Source organism: Lissotriton helveticus, chromosome 4_1 (assembly GCF_964261635.1).
Source record: "Lissotriton helveticus chromosome 4_1, aLisHel1.1, whole genome shotgun sequence".
NCBI classification, from domain to species: Eukaryota; Metazoa; Chordata; class Amphibia; order Caudata; family Salamandridae; genus Lissotriton; species Lissotriton helveticus.
This window is the reverse complement of record NC_136063.1, coordinates 140,075,609-140,097,522: the sequence shown is the minus strand read 5'-3', so window position 1 is coordinate 140,097,522 and position 21,914 is coordinate 140,075,609. Positions and strand designations below refer to the sequence as shown.

Genomic DNA, 21,914 nt, shown 5'->3' with positions numbered 1-21,914 from the left:
AGACACGATGTTGCCCAGTGAACAAATTCTGGATGTTAAAGTGGTCATACTGTTGTCAACCATAGCGAAAGCCCTTCCTAAATTAACCCTGTTGATCTCAACAATCTCTCAGCAGCTTCCTGTTGAAAAATCTTCCACAGCTCGTTGTATATGTCATACACAAAATGCTTTGATGTGGTTCCAGGGACCTAATAAAAAACTGCCGAGATCCAGGTCATCAGAAAGAAGGGCCATGCGTTGCTTCACCTCGGAAAGTGTTGAGGTCTTTGGCCAATTTAGGAATAACTTCCCAACACTGTATGACGTTACCACCACCAAATGTTCCATTTGTACACATCGCTTGATAAGGCCTCTTGATCCTAAATCCTACTGTGTTACCCTGGAATCTAGAGTGACACCTGTTTGCGTCTTTTGGCCAAACCAACCATCCCTTCCAAATGTGGTCTGATGAATTGAAAGAACCATTATGTATCATGGTATCCAGTGTATCTTCACTGAAGTGTGTCAAGTACTACCAATTCTTAAATCGTGAGGATCAGGGACTACGTGGTGTGTTAAAATCCTTAATTTTTGCTAACCAAGACATGAAGTGTGTTGCACTGTTTTGTTCCGCAAAATCATTTAGTGTCGTATGAGGCATGAGCTAAATGTAGCCTCTGTTCTCTGAACCTGACAATCTTTTATCCCCCAGACAGATGTTGTGCCTATGGTGTATTTTCAGAAGTCGAAACCGTGTGTAGACAGTTGGGAAATAAAGGAAGCAGAGTATATCAGCTTGTTGTTTGTTAGCCTATTTTTCTTTGCAGTTTTGCAGGAAGCCTATAATATGAGGCGGAGTCTGATGTTTCAAAACCCGAAAAATAAGCAAACTTCTGCGCAAAAGTCTTTGAACTACCTTTCGGCGTTTTTGGGTAGTGTTCCCATTGTGTGTAATAATAAACTGCCCCCAGGACACTAGCTTTGTGGTGACCATAATGCTGGTAACAGAACATGTCTCAATGATTACTTGTACCATAATACAATTCATCATTAGAAAATGCAGCTAATTGCTCTAGATCTGTGAGCAAATTATGCACAATTTCAAAGTCCCAATGATCAGAGAAAGTTCTAGAGGTGATGATGTAATGTAAAGAAATCCTGATAAAATGAGGAATTTGGAAAATGTCATTAGGACCATACACATTATACGATACACTGTCCCATACAATTCCTACAGGAACTGGAACTGCTGTTATGTTATCCAGGTGTTACAGCTAACAAATGATGGACGGAATGCTGACAATGCAAACATTCTCCCCAGTCAAAAGATCTGGGTTAAATCCATTGTTCTTGTGCCCACTACGCCACCCCAGTTTGGACCCAGCCATATGCAAATCAGTCTTGACCCTGTGCCTCATGGGAACAGTCCAGACCGAACTGTCAGGCCAGGTCCTCCCTGGACCGGAAACAATCATCCTGGAACCGGTTTCAGGGTATGTCACCTTTCTTCAGCCAGGCTAGCTTGAATCCAGTGGCACAGTGAGCAAGGGACACACGTCTGGGCATACCCGGTGCACTTAGGGCGAGAAAGCAAAAGACACACAATTGATGGACGGAATACAGAACAAATCAAAACATTCTCCCCCAGTCAGGAGATTTGGGTTAAATCCATCATTCTTTTGCTCACCATGCCACCCCAGTTTAGACTTGGCCATATGCAAATCAGTCTTGACCCTGTGTCTCATGGGAACAGTCCAGCCCGAACTGCCAAGCCAGGTTCTCCCTGGACCAGAAACAAGCATCTTACGACCAGTTTTGGGTTGTCACCCCCTTTTCAGCCAGAATAGCTTGAATCCAGTGTCACAGTGAGCCCGAGACCCACGTCTGGGCATACCCGGCGCACTTAGTGCAAGAAAGCTAAAGACACACAATTGATGGACCAGGGACAGGTCCCTCAGGTGTGATAAGGCATGTGGTTTAAGAACCAAGTTCACGAGTGGTACTGCAGAGCGTTCTCGGAGAAAGTGTTCATTAGGAAAAAGACAGCCATTCTACCAATCCAAAGTACCAGGAAAAGTAATCTGATTGTGATCCAGAGATGTATGCAGGGACCAACAAAGTAAGTATTTTTTAGCCAAAGATCGAAAGCATACACTCGTAGCTTGAAAGGGAGAGCAATGTTGGCAGGTTCACTTGGATGCAATGAGAAATCGTCAATGACGTTGTCTGGTCTATTCTAAACAGCTCAGCAGGTTTTGTAGAACTGGTAGATGACTTGATCTGTGGCATGTTTACATAGACATCATCAATATGGGAAGGGTGTGTCACCGTGAGTATAGTGAAGGAATCAATACTCACATGAGACCATGGGAAACTTCCCTGTTGTGCTATTCAGAACGTTGCCAGCCTACCTCTAACCCTTACATGGGGTACATTTCTCATTTCTTTGTACCATCTCAGAGTAGTGTAGTGTTGTGTTGTATCCCTAATGTATGGGCCTGATAACACACAATCATTTTCTGACATGTACAGCGCCCTGCTGGACCCCATGTGAGTATTGAGTCCTTCACTATACTCCCGGTGACACACCCTTCACACATGGCTGCACATAGAGATGCTTCAGGTATTACATAAACAGCTCCCTCCATTTACAAACATATCTGCTTCGTTACGAGCGCACACTGATGCTATCCCTCCATCTTTTTGTAGGTGCCCCTATATTCCTAGGTCCTGAAGAGACCCTACATTGCACAAAGGGTCGAAACGCCGTCGACTGTTTACAAAAGCGCATCAATAAAAACCAGCACCTATCATTGTATAAAGTGTGGTTCATACACTATACATTTTCCAATGGTCGTTTTTAAGATACATAGGAAACCTTGTACATATGTCACCACTGTTTTAAGGTTCCAATTTTTCGCTGAGACACCACTCACTACTGTTCAACTATTATTTAAATATCCTGTGTTTATTTTTGTTTCAAAAATGAAATAAAGAATGGTTGAATTACAAATTTAGAGTGTGTTGGGCTTTCTCTCCTTTTGACATCATAATAACCCGTTGTATTGCCATTGAGCATCATTTTATCAAAATTACGTTGCCACTAGTCCACAGGAGCCATTGTTTTTGTTAACAATTATAGTACACTGGTTCCACGTGAGTAGGGTTCCCTTGTTTTTGTTCTCAACCACAAAGGTAACATCTCCACCCATTGCCAGGAGGCAATTTTGTAATAATTTTATAGTAACTGCCTGTCTGCAATTTTCTGAAATATTTAGGGCCACTACCTGCTCTTCAACGTCCTCAGCTGCTTCTCTTTTTATGGACATTATGTGAGGAGAAAAGTTTATTTAAATGACATAAATCCTATGGAAATTTGCTTTGCCTAATGCAGAAACTTCTAATCTTCCAAGCTTGATTAACCTACAACCAATACATAGGGTATACTTACTCAGCTGAGGTGGATTTATTTTCTTTCCCACTATGGATGTCTCCTATTTAAATGTGAGTAGGGGGTCTCTGAGAAAGCACGGCTGAACTACTCAGATTGGCCTTTAAATAAGACCCCAACCATCATTGGCAGCACCATGTTGTGTAGTTCCTACTAATCCATAGGATTGTTTGAACAAAATAAACGTTGGGGCTTGGGTCAAGACTGAGTCAGGACACACCTGCATGAGATGGTGATCTATGGACCAGCTAGCTCAGACTTCCACCGTAAGCCGCTCTAACCTACCAGGGAGCGAATGGTTTCTGGCAACCACTGAATATGACAACTCTGACCCCCTCAGGGATCGTGAAAACACTGCAGAGCCTTCCGCTCAGTCACTCTTGCTCACTTATTCTCAGATAATATTATAGTGAATATGAAAAATTAGCTAGGAAAAACAACACAGACATTAGATGCAGGCAAGCTATAAAAAAGGCCATTGGTGATATAAATTAAATAAATGAGTAAGAAACGTATTGGGGTCAAGAACAGATTGATTCACATTTAAACTGTTAGCTAATCAAAATGAAAATCAAAACAAAAACAAATGTAAACAAATGCATTCAACTGTGAAGTTATAGGCTTATTTCCGAGGAACCTGATTGTGCTTACACGTTCGCAGACAGTACAACTTCACACTGGGCTGAGGTACAGGATATGCAAAAACTTTCACTCATATGCAATTCTGTAGATAGTGAAATAGTTAGATAATTAAAGAAACAAGCAAACATTTTTCTAACAATGCCAGAATAAAGTAGAAAAAGTGCACCATGTTTGTATGATTCTTATTTAATATATATCTTTATTTACTTTCATTTCTAAAAATGTTACTGTGATCTATAATATAATGCACAGGACATTGTACAATCAAATTGAGACAAGTGATGATCCTCGTGTATCGTAGCTGTAAATACATGGACAGTTTGATATTTGCTGGCTGTAGCATGTGCTATAATCATTCAGAACAGTTCAGAATAGGACTTAAGCTTTGGATGGAAGACTTCAGCCCAAAGCATCACATTGCTTGCTCTTCACAAATAGAAATGAGTGGAGACTGAGGTTGAAAATGGCAGTACAAACCCTGGTGTTGCAGAGGGAGAGCGGGCTCATGGCAAGTGCTACCTCGTGGACCCAATCCAAGGGGTTGATCTACTGCTCATTAAAAGTCTTTAATTCAAAGGAGGAGAGAGAACAGCATGCTTGAAACAAGAGATTTGGAAATAATTGACTTTTCTTCAAATTGATGTCAGTCCCAAATGTTAGGGCTGACCTGAATCCAAGTTTGCCACCCAAACCCAAGCCAACAGCAGCAGCAGCATCATGGCACAGAGATCCCGCATGGTCCAGGATAATGGATAATGGCATGCTCAAGGATGGAGGGATATATTATGGCTCTCTTGGATGGCCATCTGAGACGGACAACATCATGGCACAGAGGTCCAGGCCGATAGATAATGGCATGTCCCATGATAGATATTGGGTTTCTTGGCTGGCCATCTGAGACTGACTAAGGCACCAGTGATTATTTGGGAGTTTAAAAGGATGGATGGAGTTGAAAAGAAATTCAAGGTTTTGAACCTTGGCTTCACACTAGGATGTAGAAAATGGAGGCATTCGAGGAAGGACGAGAGGGACCTTTAAAGGGATTTCAATAAGTTATTAAAGATTAATACTCCGGTCTTGGGAGGGTAAGTGGGAACCCCCAGTGACATCACACCTGATTGGCTTTGAAGGGTACCACTGTCTCAGTAGATTGAAAGAGCTCCGTCCAAGCATGTCAGTAGATGGTTGTATTGGCAGATTAAGTAGTATCAATGCTAGCATCTCAGTCGTTTACAGAAGATAGCTTAATTCATTCAGGTTGGTTCATACAGGTCATTGAGGACAGGTGTTGAATTTGCACTCTGACTGTGAAGGGGTTTGTTTACATCTCTAGTCAGAAATTGAAGTTAGCATCTGTGAAAGGAAGAGGGAATAGGTGATGCTTAAATAGGTGATGCTTGAGTAGATGATGCAGGAATACACGATGCGGGAATCGAAGAGAGCCGATGTGGGTTTATAGTATCCTCTCAGGAAAGGGACCAAGGATGGTTGGCATTAAGCATGCTTAGCAGAGGTGGATGTTGGCAGGTCAGTGGATTGGTGTGGAGGGGCGTTGAATGCTGTCATAGACTGTGGATTTACAAATAGCCAGTGATTGCTTGTATAATTCCTAGTTGGCATTTCAGAACGTGTGCTTAAATGGTGGCTAACACTCACGAGTTTCTCTCAGGGTCAACAGGGATGAACACTAACAAGACAGATAATTTATGCAATGAGTGTGGCATGTCTAAGTATTGGTGAATAATGACCCGCAAGAGCGTTGGTTCAGATGGTCCATGCTAAAATAATTACAACTGCGAAGGTGAAAATATAGTTCAGAGCACAGACCTCTGAGCCACCTAGTGTTTCAATCCACCTCCCTTAAGGCATCTGCGAGTCTGGAAGTCTTTGACAAGTTGATATCATGGGAAGGTTTGCTCCCGCTATTGACCATTGAGTGCCATGACTCAATACCATGACTCAATACCATGTAAATACAGCTCTATTGTCACTGTTGAGTGACTATGGGTTATTGAAATATTTTAATTACCTATATTGTTCATATATCAGCCACCTATGTGTGACAACATGGACGCCTACGTATGCAGAGAAAGCAGTGATGTTGAGAGTGCCGGAGAGCCTGGGCCCTTTCCTAGAGTGGTCCTCAGGGAGCTCCGTGTAGATCCAAATATTGGTGGCAGGACAAGGATACTAGACTGGCAAAAACAACTGAGACGTCCACCCATCAACTCATAAAATGAGGCATTTACCACTATATTTCTATGTGAGGCAATCAATAGTCACAGTGTTTCTTGGATTCCTGAGACATGCCCTAAACTAACCAACCAAAAACGAACTTGTAGGAAGGAGCTTAGCAGTGCCCTTCCAGCAAGTAGTACACAGTTGACATCATTTCTCTGACATGGCTGGTGAGGAGTTTGCAGCTGTGAAGGATAATCACTGAAAACTCAGCAAGAGAACAACTCTTTGAGATAGTCCATGAAACATATCCCATAAAGCAGCAGCGCTTGATAGCCATCACCCACCGCTAATAAAGTGACAATGTGCATCCTCACACGACTGCTGAATTCCCAGCTTTGATGGCACTGAGGTCCAGGTTCCTCTAAACCACTCAGAATTACAATATCACAATACAAATTCATCATCTTAACCCCTGGGTTGGTCCTGTGCCTTGGAACCTGACAATATGGGAGATTAATAACAGAATAACAGCAGACAGCAGGTTTTCATTTTGCCATCTCAGTAGATATAATCCCTGTGGCAAACACATGCATCATCTATATTACATTAGTAGTTTCACTACTCACATAGCCATCATAGAGATGGAGGAGAAGAAAATATAAGAATCCTTTGTGGGCCCTGGAAAACTACAAACAAAAGAGTATTGGTGCATTGCTGAAGGTCTCCAAAGAAGGGCAAGAACCATAAGTGAGTTATAACCTTCCAAGTGATAGACCACTGAGATGGTAGGTGAACACTGCCTAGGAGAGAGAACCCAGAAACAGAAGGGGATCATCTGAGATGCATCATTCAGATGATACAGCCACACTGGTGAAGGTCTCAAAGGGGAGCTGCAGGAGTAATGGGCTCCCAGAGATGCCCGCTCTAAAGGAAACAGGCTGAGCGCCATCGGAGTTCTCTGGCTAGTGAACAATGTAGGAGCATTGTGCGTTTAGTAAGTTCCACCACTGACCGGTCACAAGTGACTAGAATGAGGAACAAAATCATAATCAGGTGTTGCTTCTTGGGAATGCACCAACTAGATGATGCAAGTGCACCACCAATCACCACCAATGAAGATGCACATAAGTGAGTACTGAGTGTTCAGTCGATGCACCACGAAAGGTTTCAGGCACACAGGCAAAGTGCACATGCGTTAGGTGGGGTCAAGAGAAAAATGCTGCAGGTCACTTTGCACATCACAGAAGCCATGTTCTGGACATAACATAGTGACAACCTATGGGTTTTTTATTGTTTCCGACATTGGCACAGTACCAGGTGACGGGGTCACAACTGAACTATAGATGCCCACGTAGAAAGGCATCACAGGCACGTAGAAGTTAAGGCTTCAAATGACCAAGATACCCATAGACAGCACACCAACAAACTAGTCAGATGAGGAAAGCAGCTTTAGGGAAAACCATGGCTGATGCCATTTTCAATGGCCAGTGAGTTCCCATTGGTTTGTTCTGTTGTCATCTTCAGCATCTCTCCTTAAACAAGCTAAGCCCCGCCCAGTGTGCAGACTGGCCCTGCACTGTGTGCCACCTGCTGCTCATGCATTGATTTGGTTGATTTCCTAATCCTGTCAAGCTCTGAATCAAGTCCCAGCGCTGGGAGATGGGCTCCCTTAGGAATATTCCTGGGTGAATTTGGCATGGAAGTCCTTTAGCTTCTCCAGGAGGGTTTTCAGCTTCTCCTTGGGAGGGAGGATGGTCATCCTGGTGGGAGAGAGAACATGGGAAAGACTAAGAAACACATTTACTCCAGTACACCCAGAGATGGGACAAAGACATTAAGCACTAGAGAAAGCACTAGACGAAGAAAAGGCAACAGAAAAAAAGAAAGTGGAAAGGAAGGGAAGGGAAAAATAAGACCACTGTACAAATAAACACAATGAAAATTACTCTTCTGGAGTAAGCAAACATCAAACATGCTCCAAATATGTAAAAGGCGGTGGATAAGAGAAGGTAACATGAAGAATAAGAGAACGTAAGGGGTGGAGTGAAAGAAATACAGGAAAAACATATTGAATGATGAAAGCATAGGAAAGGGTGGAAAAAGGAAAAGTTACTTACCTGTAATCCTAGTTCTCAATCATAAAAACCTTCACTGAGTAATAACCCCGAAGGGCCAGATTGTGAGTTTGGAGGTCCACGACTGCCAGATTCCCTGTGGGGTGGCGGTCCAGCCACCACCCCACTGGCGGTCTGACCGCCCCATTACAAGTTAGGCAGTCAGACCGCAATTGAGCGACTGCCAGGGATCAGAGATCCCTGGCAGTGGCGCGGTGGTCTTGAAGCCACAATATGCTTTGCGGGACCACTGCTGTCCCGTCAAGCATATTATAAGTTTCCTCTCCAACACAGTTTTCATGGCGGTTCCTCCTCCATGAAAACCGTGGCGGACAGGAAGCAAAGGAGACCCCTGTTGCCTCTGGGCCAAGGGGTGTATGCAGGTGGCACATGCTGTGCCCCCCTGTGTGCATGCACCCCAGTATCTGCACGGCACGTACCGCATCAGTCCATGCATCCCTTTGCGGTGCCTATTTCTAAGGCACCGGGGTGGGAACGCGAAACAACCACCCACTAGTGACTAAAAAATTCATAATTTGGCGGGTGGTGCACACACAGGTTTGCCAGTGCAGGAGTTCGGCTCCTGAGCGCCTGTCAACGGAAGACTCATTTTGGCAGGCATTGCTGACAGAGTTATTATCCAGTTCCAACACAAAGGTTACAGTACAAGTGTTGATTAAGCAAATTACCTCTGACCTGGATGTAAAATTTCCCAGAAGGGAGCACTGTGACCCAAAAAATTGAAGGCCGAATGTGATTTCAACAAGAAGTAATTACATTTGGTGGCAATCCTAAAATGCAAGTTATATAGTTTGCAGATGACTATGAAAGGACTTGTGTATGAATTAACTTAATTAGGGTAGCAGAAGATACTGTTCCAAGTCTTTCATAACTAAGATGGAGTGTATTATGGGAACTTAGATTGTCAACACAAAGCCGGTGCAAAAGTGAAAACACTGGTAACAACGGGCACACAGTACATAACAAAGATAAGCACACACCATCCTTTGGTTAGATTCACTCTTAAACAAGTTTCCACATGCAAAACAGGAGCAGAGTCAGTGCAAAATGTACTGCTTCCCACGCCAGGTCAGAGGACAATGGACGCCACAGTGAGTGCTGCTAATAAAGGAAGTCACAAGAGCCAATTAGGCATCCTATCCACTCCATGGAATCATGGGGGCTGTGGTACGTACTGGGTTTGTGACACGCATGCGGATTGCATCATGTTCTCGCAATGATCGATTAGCAATGCAGTCTGTGTAAAGGATGAACCACAGGTATGCTAGGAACGTCTGAAATAACAGTCAAAGCGAGCTTCTGTGGCATTTACACAAATAGGGATTACAGGCCAAGAAAACAGTCAATGATGCTCACACAGTAGGTATTAAACCTCATTAGTATGAGCTAGCAAGTATCCATGGGCAAGGATGACACAGGCGCCACTGGAGCCGAGGCCGCGTCTGTGGCGTGAATGGAGTGTGGCCGTTGGGCGAAAGGGTGGAGTTGATGGATTGGGAAGAACCTATGGTGAATGGGGTAGGAGTGGGCTAGAGGGATCCTAGCATCCTGAAGTAACTAAAGGCATATGTTCCGGGGACATTCGATATCTGGAGAAATACGATTACGGACTATGTGTTATGGACTCCTCGATTGACGTTTTGGTTGATTTCGCTCATCTCTCGGAAGTTCACTTGCGAGGTACCTAGAGGGATAAAGTTTGGGGGGAGAGAAGGGGGGAAAGAGCGGGGGAATTCTTTTGGGGGAAAAGTTACATGAAACTGTGATTATTACTGCATACTCCCATGTGATGCACTGTATGTCTTGTATCGTTATACGATAAAAGTTGAAAAATAAATAAATACATTTTAAAAAAGTATCCATGGGCAAGGTAGTATGCAGACAAAAAAACAGACATGAAAAGAGCAGCAAAAGCCACAAAACACAAAAAAAATCTGTAAATACTAAACAAGATAAGCGCAAAGCGAGTTGTTGCAGAAATGAAAATGAGCAGCGGCAAGCCACAAAAAAAAAAGAAGAATGTCACAGAGTATCATAAATAACAATAAGAGTAAGAGCGCCTGCAACAGGAAGGTCACAAAGGACCAAAAGGAGGAACTAATAAAGATATTCACCAAACAAAAGCAGGCATTTATGAAGGGCAGTAACAGAAACCAGTGAAAAAGATGGGAGGTGGTCGAAGTTCACATTTTAGATACAGCATGTCTTAAAGAGACATGCCTAGGTGAGATCTATAAATGTAGAAAACTGAAAAGTAAGTAAAGAAGGATAGGATAATAGTAAAGTATGAAGAAGCAACAAAGGAATGAAGGTAAAAAAGTACAGGGAACTGTGGAAAGAGATTGAGAAAGGGACAACAGTAGGAAAAGAACAGAGGAAAGGAAAAAAAGAAGAGGGGTATTTTGATGTAAAGGGAAGTCAGAAATGAGATAAAGAGGACCAAAAAAAGATGAAAAGAAAAAAAGGTAAGAAAATGAAAGACCAGTAGACTTATGAAAGAAGGAGCAAAGAGAAGATGAATAGAGGGTAATAGAAAATTATGGTGAAAGAAAGATGGGCGGATTAGAAGAAATCAATGTACAATAAAAGCATGGACTCCGATGAAACACACATAATTACCAATGCTTATGATCAAACATGAATGTAAACTGATAAGATGTAGGAGTGCCCAAAATCTTTATTATAGAAACTAAAGGCAATATGTATGAAACTTCCATTTTGCATTTCCTAAATAGTTAATCCTAAGAAATCGCTATTTAGGAAATGCAAAACGGAATGTACAAATATTGCGATTTCCTAATAGCGATTCCTACAGAGTCAGAATCGCTGTTAGGAAATCGCTTTTAGGAAACGCTAAACTATCTGTTTCTATGGGCCCTAAATCCCACGGAAAGGAATGGGTTTGCATTTCCAAATATGCGATTTCCTAGTCGGAGATCGCAAATTTGGAAATGCAAAACCAAGGGTGCCTATGGGCTTAAGGCCCTCCTCAATGCACCCCAAAAAAAGTGGTGGACATTTGCCATAGGGGCAAGTGTGCACTCTATGGCACTACTAAAACTGCAGTTTTGTGCGCCTTTTCCTAATTTGCACATTTGTCATCGACTTGGATTCAATGGTAACAGCATTTCCTAAATGTCCATTTTGCATTTTGGAAATGCTTTCTACATGTGCAATGGCAATCGCAAATAGGAAATATATATTTGCGATATCCTATTTAGGGAATCGCAAATTGTGATTTCTACTGAAAAAAAAATATCACATTTTGCGACTGCTTTAATGCCTTTGTACATATTGAAAGGAAGTATTGCATTTCTTAACGGACCAAAAGAACAAGTTACTTACCTTCTGTAACGCTTTTTCTGGTAGATACAGTATCTGCCTGTGGATTCCTCACCTTGTAAATATCCCCTGCGCAGCAGCCAATCGGAAACTTTTGCAGCTCTCCACGCCGGCGAGGTCATGGATGACGTCACAGAGGGTACGACTCCGCTTGCGACCCCGCTGACGTCACTGGATCCATGTATGTATTGGCATACTTATTAAGCGCGGCTGTCACCCAAAGGGTATCCTGGCGCTATGACCCAAAACAACACTACCAGTATGTATCCACCCTACTCCCCCCTTGGGAAAAGATGACTTTTAAGGTCCTTTTTAAAGGACAACAAATTTTGCCTACTCCTTAACGATAGCGGTAAGGAATTCCAAAGTTTGGCAGCCGCAAAGCTGAACGAGCGGCCACCCATCCTCACCCTTTTAAACCTTGGAACAGTCGCCAGGAAGGCCGACGAAGACCTAAGAGCTCTGGCAGTGGAGTACCAAGAAAATAGATCCTGCAACATCAGTGGCCCTTGACCGTGCAAAGCTCTAAAAACAAGGCAGGACGCTTTAAAACAGATCCGTTGCTGCACCGGCAACCAATGAAGATCAAAAAGTGCAAGAGATGAAGAGGCAGAGCGTGGGCGGGAGAGGGCCAGCTTAGCCGCCATGTTCTGAACCCGCTGCAGCTTCAGGATCAAGATGTTAGGAGACCCTAGAAGCAGTGCGTTACAGTAGTCTAACCTACTGAGAATGATACTACGCACTGCTTCAATCCTAGCTGACGGGGGGAGAAACGGAAAGAATTTTTCGTAAAGTCCAGAGCAGTAGCATGCATGTCGCAGTGGTTTTGTTGACAAATGCATCTAACTGAAGACTATGGCCAAACAGGACCCCATGATTGCGTGCAGCGTCGGCGGCCGTCACAATACCAGGAATAGAAGTGGGCCAGAACTCTTCTGGTGGAGGACGAGGCAGCCGATCCAAAGAACAGTGAAGAACCTCAGTTTTAGCACCATTGAACTGGAGTGAGTTCTGTCGCAACCAGTCCGCAGTAGAGGTCATACACCGGTGGAAAGTATCCTTAGAAACCGCATCCTCGCCTTCGAAAGAAAAAATAAGTTGTGTGTCATCGGCATAATTGATGACTGATATGCCGAATGACTTAATTAAACAAATCAAAGGACGAAGATATAGGTTGAATAGGATTGGACTTATTGCCGAGCCCTGGGGCACACCCTGGTTCACCTTTCTGACAGCTGACCGAAAGGGTGGTAAAGCCACGGCTTGTTGTCTGTTATCAAGAAAGGAAATTAACCAGTCCAAGGCTTGGCCAGACACCCCCGCTTCCCGCACCCTATGTATCAGTACCGCATGGTCAACCGTGTCGAACGCGGCCGACATGTCGAGCAGCACCAAAAATGCTGCTCTACCCATGTCGACACGCGAACGAAGGGTGTCCAAAACGGCGACCAATGCGGACTCAGTGCCATGGGCCGGCCTAAACCCAAATTGGGCCACGTCCAGACAGGCATTGGTTTCAAGGAAGCTAGACAGGACTCTTGTGACCAATTTCTCTAGGATTTTTACAGAGAACGGTAGAAGCGAAATAGGCCGATAGTTCGCCGGGCACAAGGGGTCCAAGGTAGCTTTTTTTAGCAGAGGTGAAACCACTGCAAGCTTCCAACTGTCAGGAACCGTGGCTGTGGCAAGAGACTGGCAGCAGATGGAATGAAGCCGGGGGAACAGCTCCGCCTGGAACACCTTCCAGAACTTGTGTGGTAAAGGGTCAAGAGGTGAACCGGAAGAAACACTGTTGGCTGGCAGGCAAAAATCCTCCAAGGAAGGTAGAGGAAGACAAGACAGCTGAGGCTCCTTTGTCCTCTCCCTGACAGCATCAGGGGTCAAAACCTGAACCAGGTCCGATGAAGAATGAGGTGAAGAAGAAATCGAACTGGGGGTCGAAAGTCCCGTCAGAATATTCCTGATTTTTTCCTCAAAAACAGAGGCCAAGGAATCACATAGCTCCTGAGATGCCGGGATAGTGTTCGAGGCGCAGATAGGGTTGGACAGGATGTTGACTATTCTAAACAGGGCTTGGGACTTATTCGCTGCCTTAGCCAGAGTGTCCTCCAGATACTTTGCCTTGGCATTCCTGATCTGCCTTTTATATTCCTGCAGAGACTGTTTGTAAAGCAGTTTATCAGGTTCCAAGTAGTGCCTTCTCCAGGCTCTCTCTGCCTGTTTACAGCAAAGCTTTTGCTGTAAGAGATCACTGGAGAACCAAGGAGTAGCCCGCAATGGTTTAGCTTTAACCTTACGTAAAGGAGCAACCTTGTCTAAAGACTCCAGAATCTGCTAACAAAGAGTGGAATAACTATCCTCCGCACTTTCCCCCAAGATAAAGGCCCCAGGAAGAAGCGTAGGCAAACTAGAACACTTCAGGATCCGTGACCATTGCCGACTGAACTTAGGTTCGCCAGTGCCGCTATTATTCAGTGAGCCCACTGGCAAAAGGATAGAAAAGTAAATCAGCGCATGGTCCGTCCAGCATTGGCCCGCTATCTCCTTAATCGAGACCAGCGAGTCATCAGCAAAGACCAGATCCAGGGTATGACCTTTTTCATGGGTAGAAGAGAGCACCAGTTGCATAAGCTGTACATTACTGCACGCCTGGCAGAGTTCACGATAAGCGAGGTCATGTGGACCATTTGGCCAGAGATTAAAATCACCCAATATGAAGAACCTAGCATGTGAATTAGACAAATCGTATATAAGGTCTATCAATTCCTGAGAGGGGGGCATGGCACTACTGGGCGGTCTATAACAAAGTAGCCCAGCAGCCAACACACCACTCTGGCCTTTTAAGGAAAACCCTAGCAGTTCAAAACCACTAACCCCTTTGATTTCCAACTGCGAAAATGCGAGGGTTTTCCTAAAAATAAATCCAACTCCACCACCTCTCCCAGTCGCACGCGGATTATGTTTAATCAAATAGCCCGGGGGACATGCCCAACCAAGCTCTACCCCACTGTCCGCTCTAGTCCAGGTTTCAGTCAAAAAGAGTACATCCAACTTTGATGTCTCTATGAGAAGGGCAATCTCAGCATGATGTTTGCAGAGAGAGCGAACATTCAATAAGCCACAAGAAATGGTCCTCGCAGGAGATAAGGTTGTATCCGAATGCTTGGCCGAGTTAGACGTGCCGCTTAACGAGCAAAGCTCATCTCTGGAATACACAAGGCGAGCAGCCTGGCTAGCGCTATACGCGGCCGGGACGCGAACGGGCGCAAACGGGCTTACCTCAGGCGCACCTCCGCATCCCGGCCGCGCCCGCTGCGCGCCTACGCTGCGCGCTTGCACACCCATCCTCTAATATACTGCTGTAATAGGCCACGCGGGAGTCCTGTGAGGATAATCCTATAGACCGGCGAAAAGGTGGCGCCTGAAAACGGGCCGATCCAAGTAACCCCCACCCAAGATGGCGGGCGGGACGCCGCAGTCAGTTTCCAATTGCCCCCGAAGTCTGGCTAAATCCCGCAAAATGCGGGTGCTTTTACAATGATTATTGTGCAAGTAAGTTCCTGTCTAATACCCCCAAATAACAAGCTGCAATAGCGCCTGTGGCCAAAAGTGGCAGCGCGACTAGAAAATGAAGTATTAAAATATTAAAATAGCAGATAACAGCAACAAAGGTTCGCGTAAGCGCTGTAGTGCGATGGTCTACCTTAGGGCAGGAGATGGTGCCTTAAATACACAGTCCTGTGCGCGGGAGTCCTGTGAGGATAATCCTCTAGACCCGCGAAAAGGTGGCGCCTGAAAACGGGCCGATCCAAGTAACCCCCACCCAAGATGGCGGGCGGGACGCCGCGGTCAGTTTCCAATTGCCCCCGAAGTCTGGCTAAATCCCGCAAAATGCGGGTGCTTTTACAATGATTATTGTGCAAGTAAGTTCCTGTCTAATACCCCCAAATAACAAGCTGCAATAGCGCCTGTGGCCAAAAGTGGCAGCCCGACTAGAAAATGAAGTATTAAAATATTAAAATAGCAGATAAGAGCAACAAAGGTTTGCGTAAGCGCTGTAGTGCGATGGTCCATAATAGGGCCTCGTCGGCGTGATGACGTCAGTTTCGCCCTTTTTTCCATGCCCCCGAGGCACACGGACGGACCGACATAAACAGTAATAATACACATAGTACACAGTATTCAAATCATCACACACAGTGTGAAACCAATGCAATATGCATGAACATATAAACACATCCATTAAAAAATTCTTTCAAATATACACTTAGCTGGTACAGAAGAGTGGACAACGGGGAGGCGAGTGGGTCAGTGAGGAATCCACAGGCAGATACTGTATCTACCAGAAAAAGAGTTACCGAAGGTAAGTAACTTGTTCTTCTGATAGATACATCTGCCAGTGGATTCCTCACCTTGTGAATAGAGTCCCACAGCAGTCTCCACTCCCGGAGGAGGGTGTCCACTCTGCTATACCAAGAAATCCTGGAGGACAGAGTGCGCAAAGTGGCCGTCCCTCCTCATCTCGGATTCCAAGCAGTAATGCTTTGCGAAAGTGTGGAGGGAAGCCCAAGTCGCTGCCCTACAAATATCCTCTACAGGCACACCCCTAGCCAAAGCAGATGTAGAAGACTTAGCTCTAGTAGAGTGAGCTCTAATACCCTCTGGAGGTTCCTTATCAGCCAGGGTGTATAAGATCTTTATACACAGGATAATCCATCTCGACAGCGTGCGCTTGTGCACTGCTTTTCCCTCCTTACAGCCAGCAAATCCAACAAAAAGCTGATCATCCACACGATAGTCTTTAGTCCTATCGAGATAGAAACTCACCGCCCTCTTAGGGTCTAAGCGGGGAAGCCGCTCCTCCTCTTTGGAAGGGTGAGGGGGAGGATAAAAGGTAGGGAGGGTAATGGACTGCCCCAGATGGATGGGAGTTACCACCTTAGGCAGAAAAGCAGTCCTGGTCCTAAGTACCATTCTCTCAGCATGAATGGCCAGGAATGGGGGTTTCGACCTAAGAGCTTGAAGCTCACTTACCCTCCTTGCCGAGGTAATTACTACAAGAAAAACAGTATTAAAAGACAGAAGTCTCATGGGACACTTGTGTAAGGGTTCAAAGGGTGAACCCATCAAGTAGGTTAAGATAAGATTCAAGTCCCATTGAGGCACAATAAATGGAGTTGGAGGGAATTTGTTGGTAAGACCTTTTATAAAACGTAATACAATAGGTGACTTAAATAAAGACGGCTGGTCCGGCAAACAGGAATGCCGACAAGGCCGATAAATAACCTTTTACAGTCGCCACAGCAAAACCCTGCTGGGCCAAAGAAAGAGCAAACTGAAGTATGTCGGACAAACGAGCTCTCAAGGGGTCAATAGATTTCTCTGCACACCAGGAAACAAATTTGGACCACCTATAGGAATAGATTGACTTGGTGGAAAGACGCCTGGCCGAAAGAATTACATCCACCACATCAGGTGGGAGAGAAAAATAATTCAGATTGCCCCGTTCAATCTCCAGGCATGAAGGTGTAAGGTCTGGAGTTGGGGGTGTAGAACCTGCCTCTCCATCTGAGAGAGGAGATCTGCCCTGAGAGTGAGACAGAGCGGCGGGCAGGAGGATAGGTGGAGGAGATCTGTGTACCACACCATTCTTGGCCAATCTAGGGTGACCAATATAACTTGGGCCCGGTCTTGGCGAATCTTCCTCAGAGCCCAAGGGATCAAGGGTATGGGAGGAAACGTGTAAAGGAGTTGTGAGCCCCAACTCAACTGAAACGCGTCCCCCAAAGCTCCCTGCAACGGATAGTGGAGACTGTAGAATGACGGGCAGTGAGCGTTCTCGTGAGTGGCGAACAGGTCCACCCGAGGGGTTCCCCACATCCGAAAGACCTGACGAACCACCTCTGGATGAAGCCTCCACTCGTGGTCGGCTGAGAACTGCCGACTGAGACTGTCTGCACGAACGTCCAGAACTCCGGCCAGATGATTTGCCATCAGACAAATCTGGTGGTCCTGAACCCAGGACCAGAGACGCAGAGCTTCTCTGTAGAGAAGATGCAACCCCACTCCTCTCTGCTTGTTGTCATACCACATCGCGGTCGTGTTGTCCGTCAGGACCTGAACCGACTGACCGCGAAGGGAATGGAGGAAGGCCTTGAGTGCCAAACGAATCGCCCTCAATTCCAGAAGGCTGATGTGAAGCAACCTTTCCTCTGGAGACCAAAGACCCTTGATCCCCAGATCCCCCAGATGAGCACCCAACCCTAGAGTGGAGGCATCCGTTATCCCTGTGGCAACCGATGGAGGCAGATGAAAGGGCTTTCCTTGAGACAGATTGCCCTCCACGCTCCACCAAGACAGATCCGCTGCAGTTTATCTGGAGATCCTCACAGACTCCTTGAGATCTCCGTTGTGTTGATACCACTGCCTGCGGAGGCACCACTGGAGCGCTCTCATGTGCAAGCGTGCATGGTCGACCAGCAGAATGCAGGAAGCAAACAGACAGAGCAGGCGAAGGACCTTAAGGACTGGAACAACCGCTCCATTGTAAAACAAAGGAATCATTTCCTGAATGTCGAGAATCCTTTGAGGAGGAGGGAATTCCCGACAAACAGTAGTGTCCAGTACTGCCCCTATAAACAGGTTGTGCTGTGAGGGCACCAGGTGAGACTTGGGTACATTTATCGAAAAACCCAACCTGTACAACAACTGAGTTGTCTCTTGCAGATGATGGAGCACCTTCTCTGGAGACTCTGCTTTGATCAGCCAGTCGTCCAGATAGGGGAATACAGGAATCCCGGCCCTCCTGAGATGGGCTGCCACCACTGCCATCACCTTGGTAAAAACTCGAGGTGCAGTAGTAATTCCAAACGGAAGGACCGCAAACTGATAATGTTGCGACCCCACCGTGAAACGGAGATACTTCCTGTGCGACTCGAGGATCGGGATATGAAAATACGCATCCTGCAAGTCGCGCAACACCATCCAGCCTTCTTCCAGCGGCGCCTGAAGAACGTGCGCAAGGGTAAGCATCTTGAACTTCTCTTGTTTCAGATAAAGATTCAAGATCCTGAGATCCAGGATTGGGCGAAGCCTGCCATCCTTCTTGGGAATCAGGAAATACCAGGAGTAGCATCCCTGACCCCTTTCCTGCTCTGGAACCACCTCTATCGCGCCTTTCTTTAACAAGGTCAGAACTTCCTCCTGTAGGAGACGGAGATGTTCTTCTGAGCAAGCCCCTTGACAAGGAGGGTAATTTGGAGGGAATTCCTGAAAGGGAAGAGCATACCCATTTGCCACAAGATTGAGAACCCATTGGTCTGTAGTGACCGATTCCCAATCCCACAGAAAATGGGTAAGCAGACCCCCCACAGGACCAACATGACTGGGAATGGGGAATCTAGGGCTGCTTTGCTGCGGCGATAGGAGGAGAGGTAGAGGAAGAGGAGGAGGAGGGTTGACGATGTCTCTTTCTTCCCCATATGATTTATACAGCGTATTTTGTTGCTGCTGCTGCTGACGAGGCTGCCCTTGCGAGCGAAAGGATGACTTTCCAAATCCTCTGTATCTACGAAAGGAACCTCTGGATTGAGTCTGCAAGCCAAGTGATCTTGCCGTGGCCTTACTATCTTTGAATCTTTCAAAGTGCGGCATCAGCATTCTTACCAAACAGACCTGTACCATCAAATGGTAAGTCCAACAAAGTAGCCTGCACATCCTGAGAAAAGTCTGTAGACTTCAACCAAGCTCCCCTTCTCGTAGCCACTGCAGAGCCCATAATTCTAGCCACCGAAACCGCCGTATCTAGGCCACTTTGAATGACCTGGCGCGCAGCAACCTGGGTATCATCCAAAACCTCTTGAAAGTTCTTCCTGTCTTCATCAGACAGTTTTGGCAGCAACTGTTTAGAGGAATCCATCAAGGCATGGATATACCTTCCCATCAAGCAAGTTGCATTTGTTGATGTCAGTGCCATGCTCGCAGATGAAAACACCTTCTTAGCAGACTGGTCAATCCGTTTTGACTCCCTGACAGCTGGAACCTGAGGGAATGCTCCTGAAGACCTCTTCGAGCAAGCCGCCTGAACTACAAGGCTCTCAGGCAAAGGGTGAGCTGACAAAAATTCTGGATCCTCCGGTGCCACCCTATATCTCCGTGCCACAGTCCTGGAGACCGCAGGTGCAGACAAAGGCTTCTTCCAAACCTCTAACACCGGCTCCAGAATTGCCTCATTAAACGGTAACAGAGGCTCAGACACAGAGGACGGAGAATGGAACACTTCAGTCAATAAATTAGACTTAAATTTGGTGGAAAGAAGATTAATATCCAACAATTCAGCAGCTTTTCTCACAACTGTATGACACGGGGCTACCTCCTTCGAAAGAGCATCTGAACCAGGAGAAAAATTCCACTCAGGGGAAACATCAAGACCACTTGCATCTTTTAATTCTGCAAAAAAGTCCTCAGAATCAGGAAGTTCCCCTTCCTCCATCTCCTGCCGATAGCGTGCCTCTTCCACAACTCTTTGGGCCTCCCTCCTGGAACGGATCCTCGGGACTGGAGTCGATGGATCCACAACCGACTCCATCGGATTCGGGACCGGCGTCGAGCGCGGATCCGACGGCGCCGCTTGCGCCGAACGAGGGCGAACAGACGGCACCGGAGATTCTCGGTACGGCGCCGGAGATTCTCGGTACGGCGTCGGAGCCCTCGGCGCCGGAAAATTCCAGGACGGCGTCGCTGGAAGAAAGGGCAAAAATGGAGCCTGGGCATATGCCTGAGGAACACCCAAATTGAAGGCAAAAGGACCCGTGGGACCCGTAGGCGCACCAGAGGGGTACATGGCCCTTGCAAAGACACCATACATAGCGTTAAGATAGTGTGATGGGTCTTGACCTGGAGCCGGGAAAGGAGGATAATTTCCCGGCGCCGCCTCCGGAGTCAGTGTACCTGGAATCGGGCCCGTCGGCGCCGACAAAGGAACCTCTTCAGGCTGCTCCTGATTTTCTTGCTCAGGCTCGACTTCATGCGGATCCGAAGAATGAACCGAATCCGAAGGAGCCGGCGTCGGTGATCAAGAGACTTCGACTTCGGGAGCCACTTCCTTCTCTGGCGAGGCCGGAATTGAAGGAGAAGGATCGACCTGACCTCTGTGACGTTGAGGAGAAGATGACCTCGGCACCGGGTCCTTATCAGAATGACGCCTCGAAGAGTGCTTCTTTTTCTTATGTCTTTTCGACTTCGAATGTCCCGACGCCGACTTCGATCCCGATCTGGATTTGGAACGAGACCTCGACCTCGATCTTCTCTTACTCACCTTCTTATCCTTCTTCATCTTGGCTATAAATAACTTTGCCTCCCTTTCCTTTAATGCCTTAGAGGTCATCTTCCTGCAGCACGCACATCCATCGACATCGTGATCGGAAGATAAGCACCATACGCAATCCTCGTGCAGGTCAGTGATAGACATCTGCTTACCACACTCCCTGCAGGGCTTGAAACCAGATTTTCTCCCAGACATCTTCGAAAGGAAACGAGAAGAACAGACAAGAACAACTATAATAACAATGTTACTACGGAGAGTCCCAAGAAACCATTGGCGTCGATGGCGCGGAAAAAAGGGAACTGACGTCATCACGCCGACGAGGCCCTACTATGGATCCAGTGACGTCAGCGGGGTTGCGAGCGGAGTCGTACCCTTTGTGACGTCGTCCATGACCTCGCCGGTGTGGAGACCTACAAAAGTTTCCGATTGTCTGTTGAGCAGGGGATATTCACAAGGAGAGGAATCCACTGGAAGATGTATCAATCAGAATGAGGATTCAGTCAGTTAAGAATTGCAATTTCCTTTCTTACATATGCCCTAAGTTTTGTAAAAATTCTCAATTATACAAATACTTTTGTGGTTTTTACGGTCTGGCCAGACAGCGCAGTTGTCCTCAGAAAATGTTTGTGAGCATCGCTAGAGAGGCAGTCATTAACCTAAATGGATGTTTTGGCCTGAGATGACCTTTTAACCTACATTAAAATTACTTTACAGTTCTTTGCTTACACACAAATATATATTAATTTCCATGCTATTTGATCGTAATGCTTAACATTATGTATAGTTGTTTAAAGCCAGGCCTACTGGCATGGCCAAAGCTTGTATAGTTTGTGATACTTTTTGCTTTGCCTTCGACCTT

General features: G+C 46.0%; 1 protein-coding gene across 6 annotated transcripts in view; it reads right to left on the bottom strand.

The window, feature by feature from the left end:
* Positions 1–7,522: 7,522 nt before the first annotated feature.
* The window catches only part of LOC144828423 (alanine aminotransferase 2), a 690,396-nt gene continuing 676,004 nt past the window's right edge, over positions 7,523–21,914 (bottom strand). For all 6 annotated transcript variants that reach the window (XM_078686552.1, XM_078686556.1, XM_078686555.1 and 3 more), the window contains one exon: positions 7,523–8,013. In XM_078686552.1, coding sequence (XP_078542678.1) covers positions 7,923–8,013 — 91 coding nt within the window. In that variant the 3' untranslated portion in view covers positions 7,523–7,922. The remainder of the gene's footprint in view (positions 8,014–21,914) is intronic.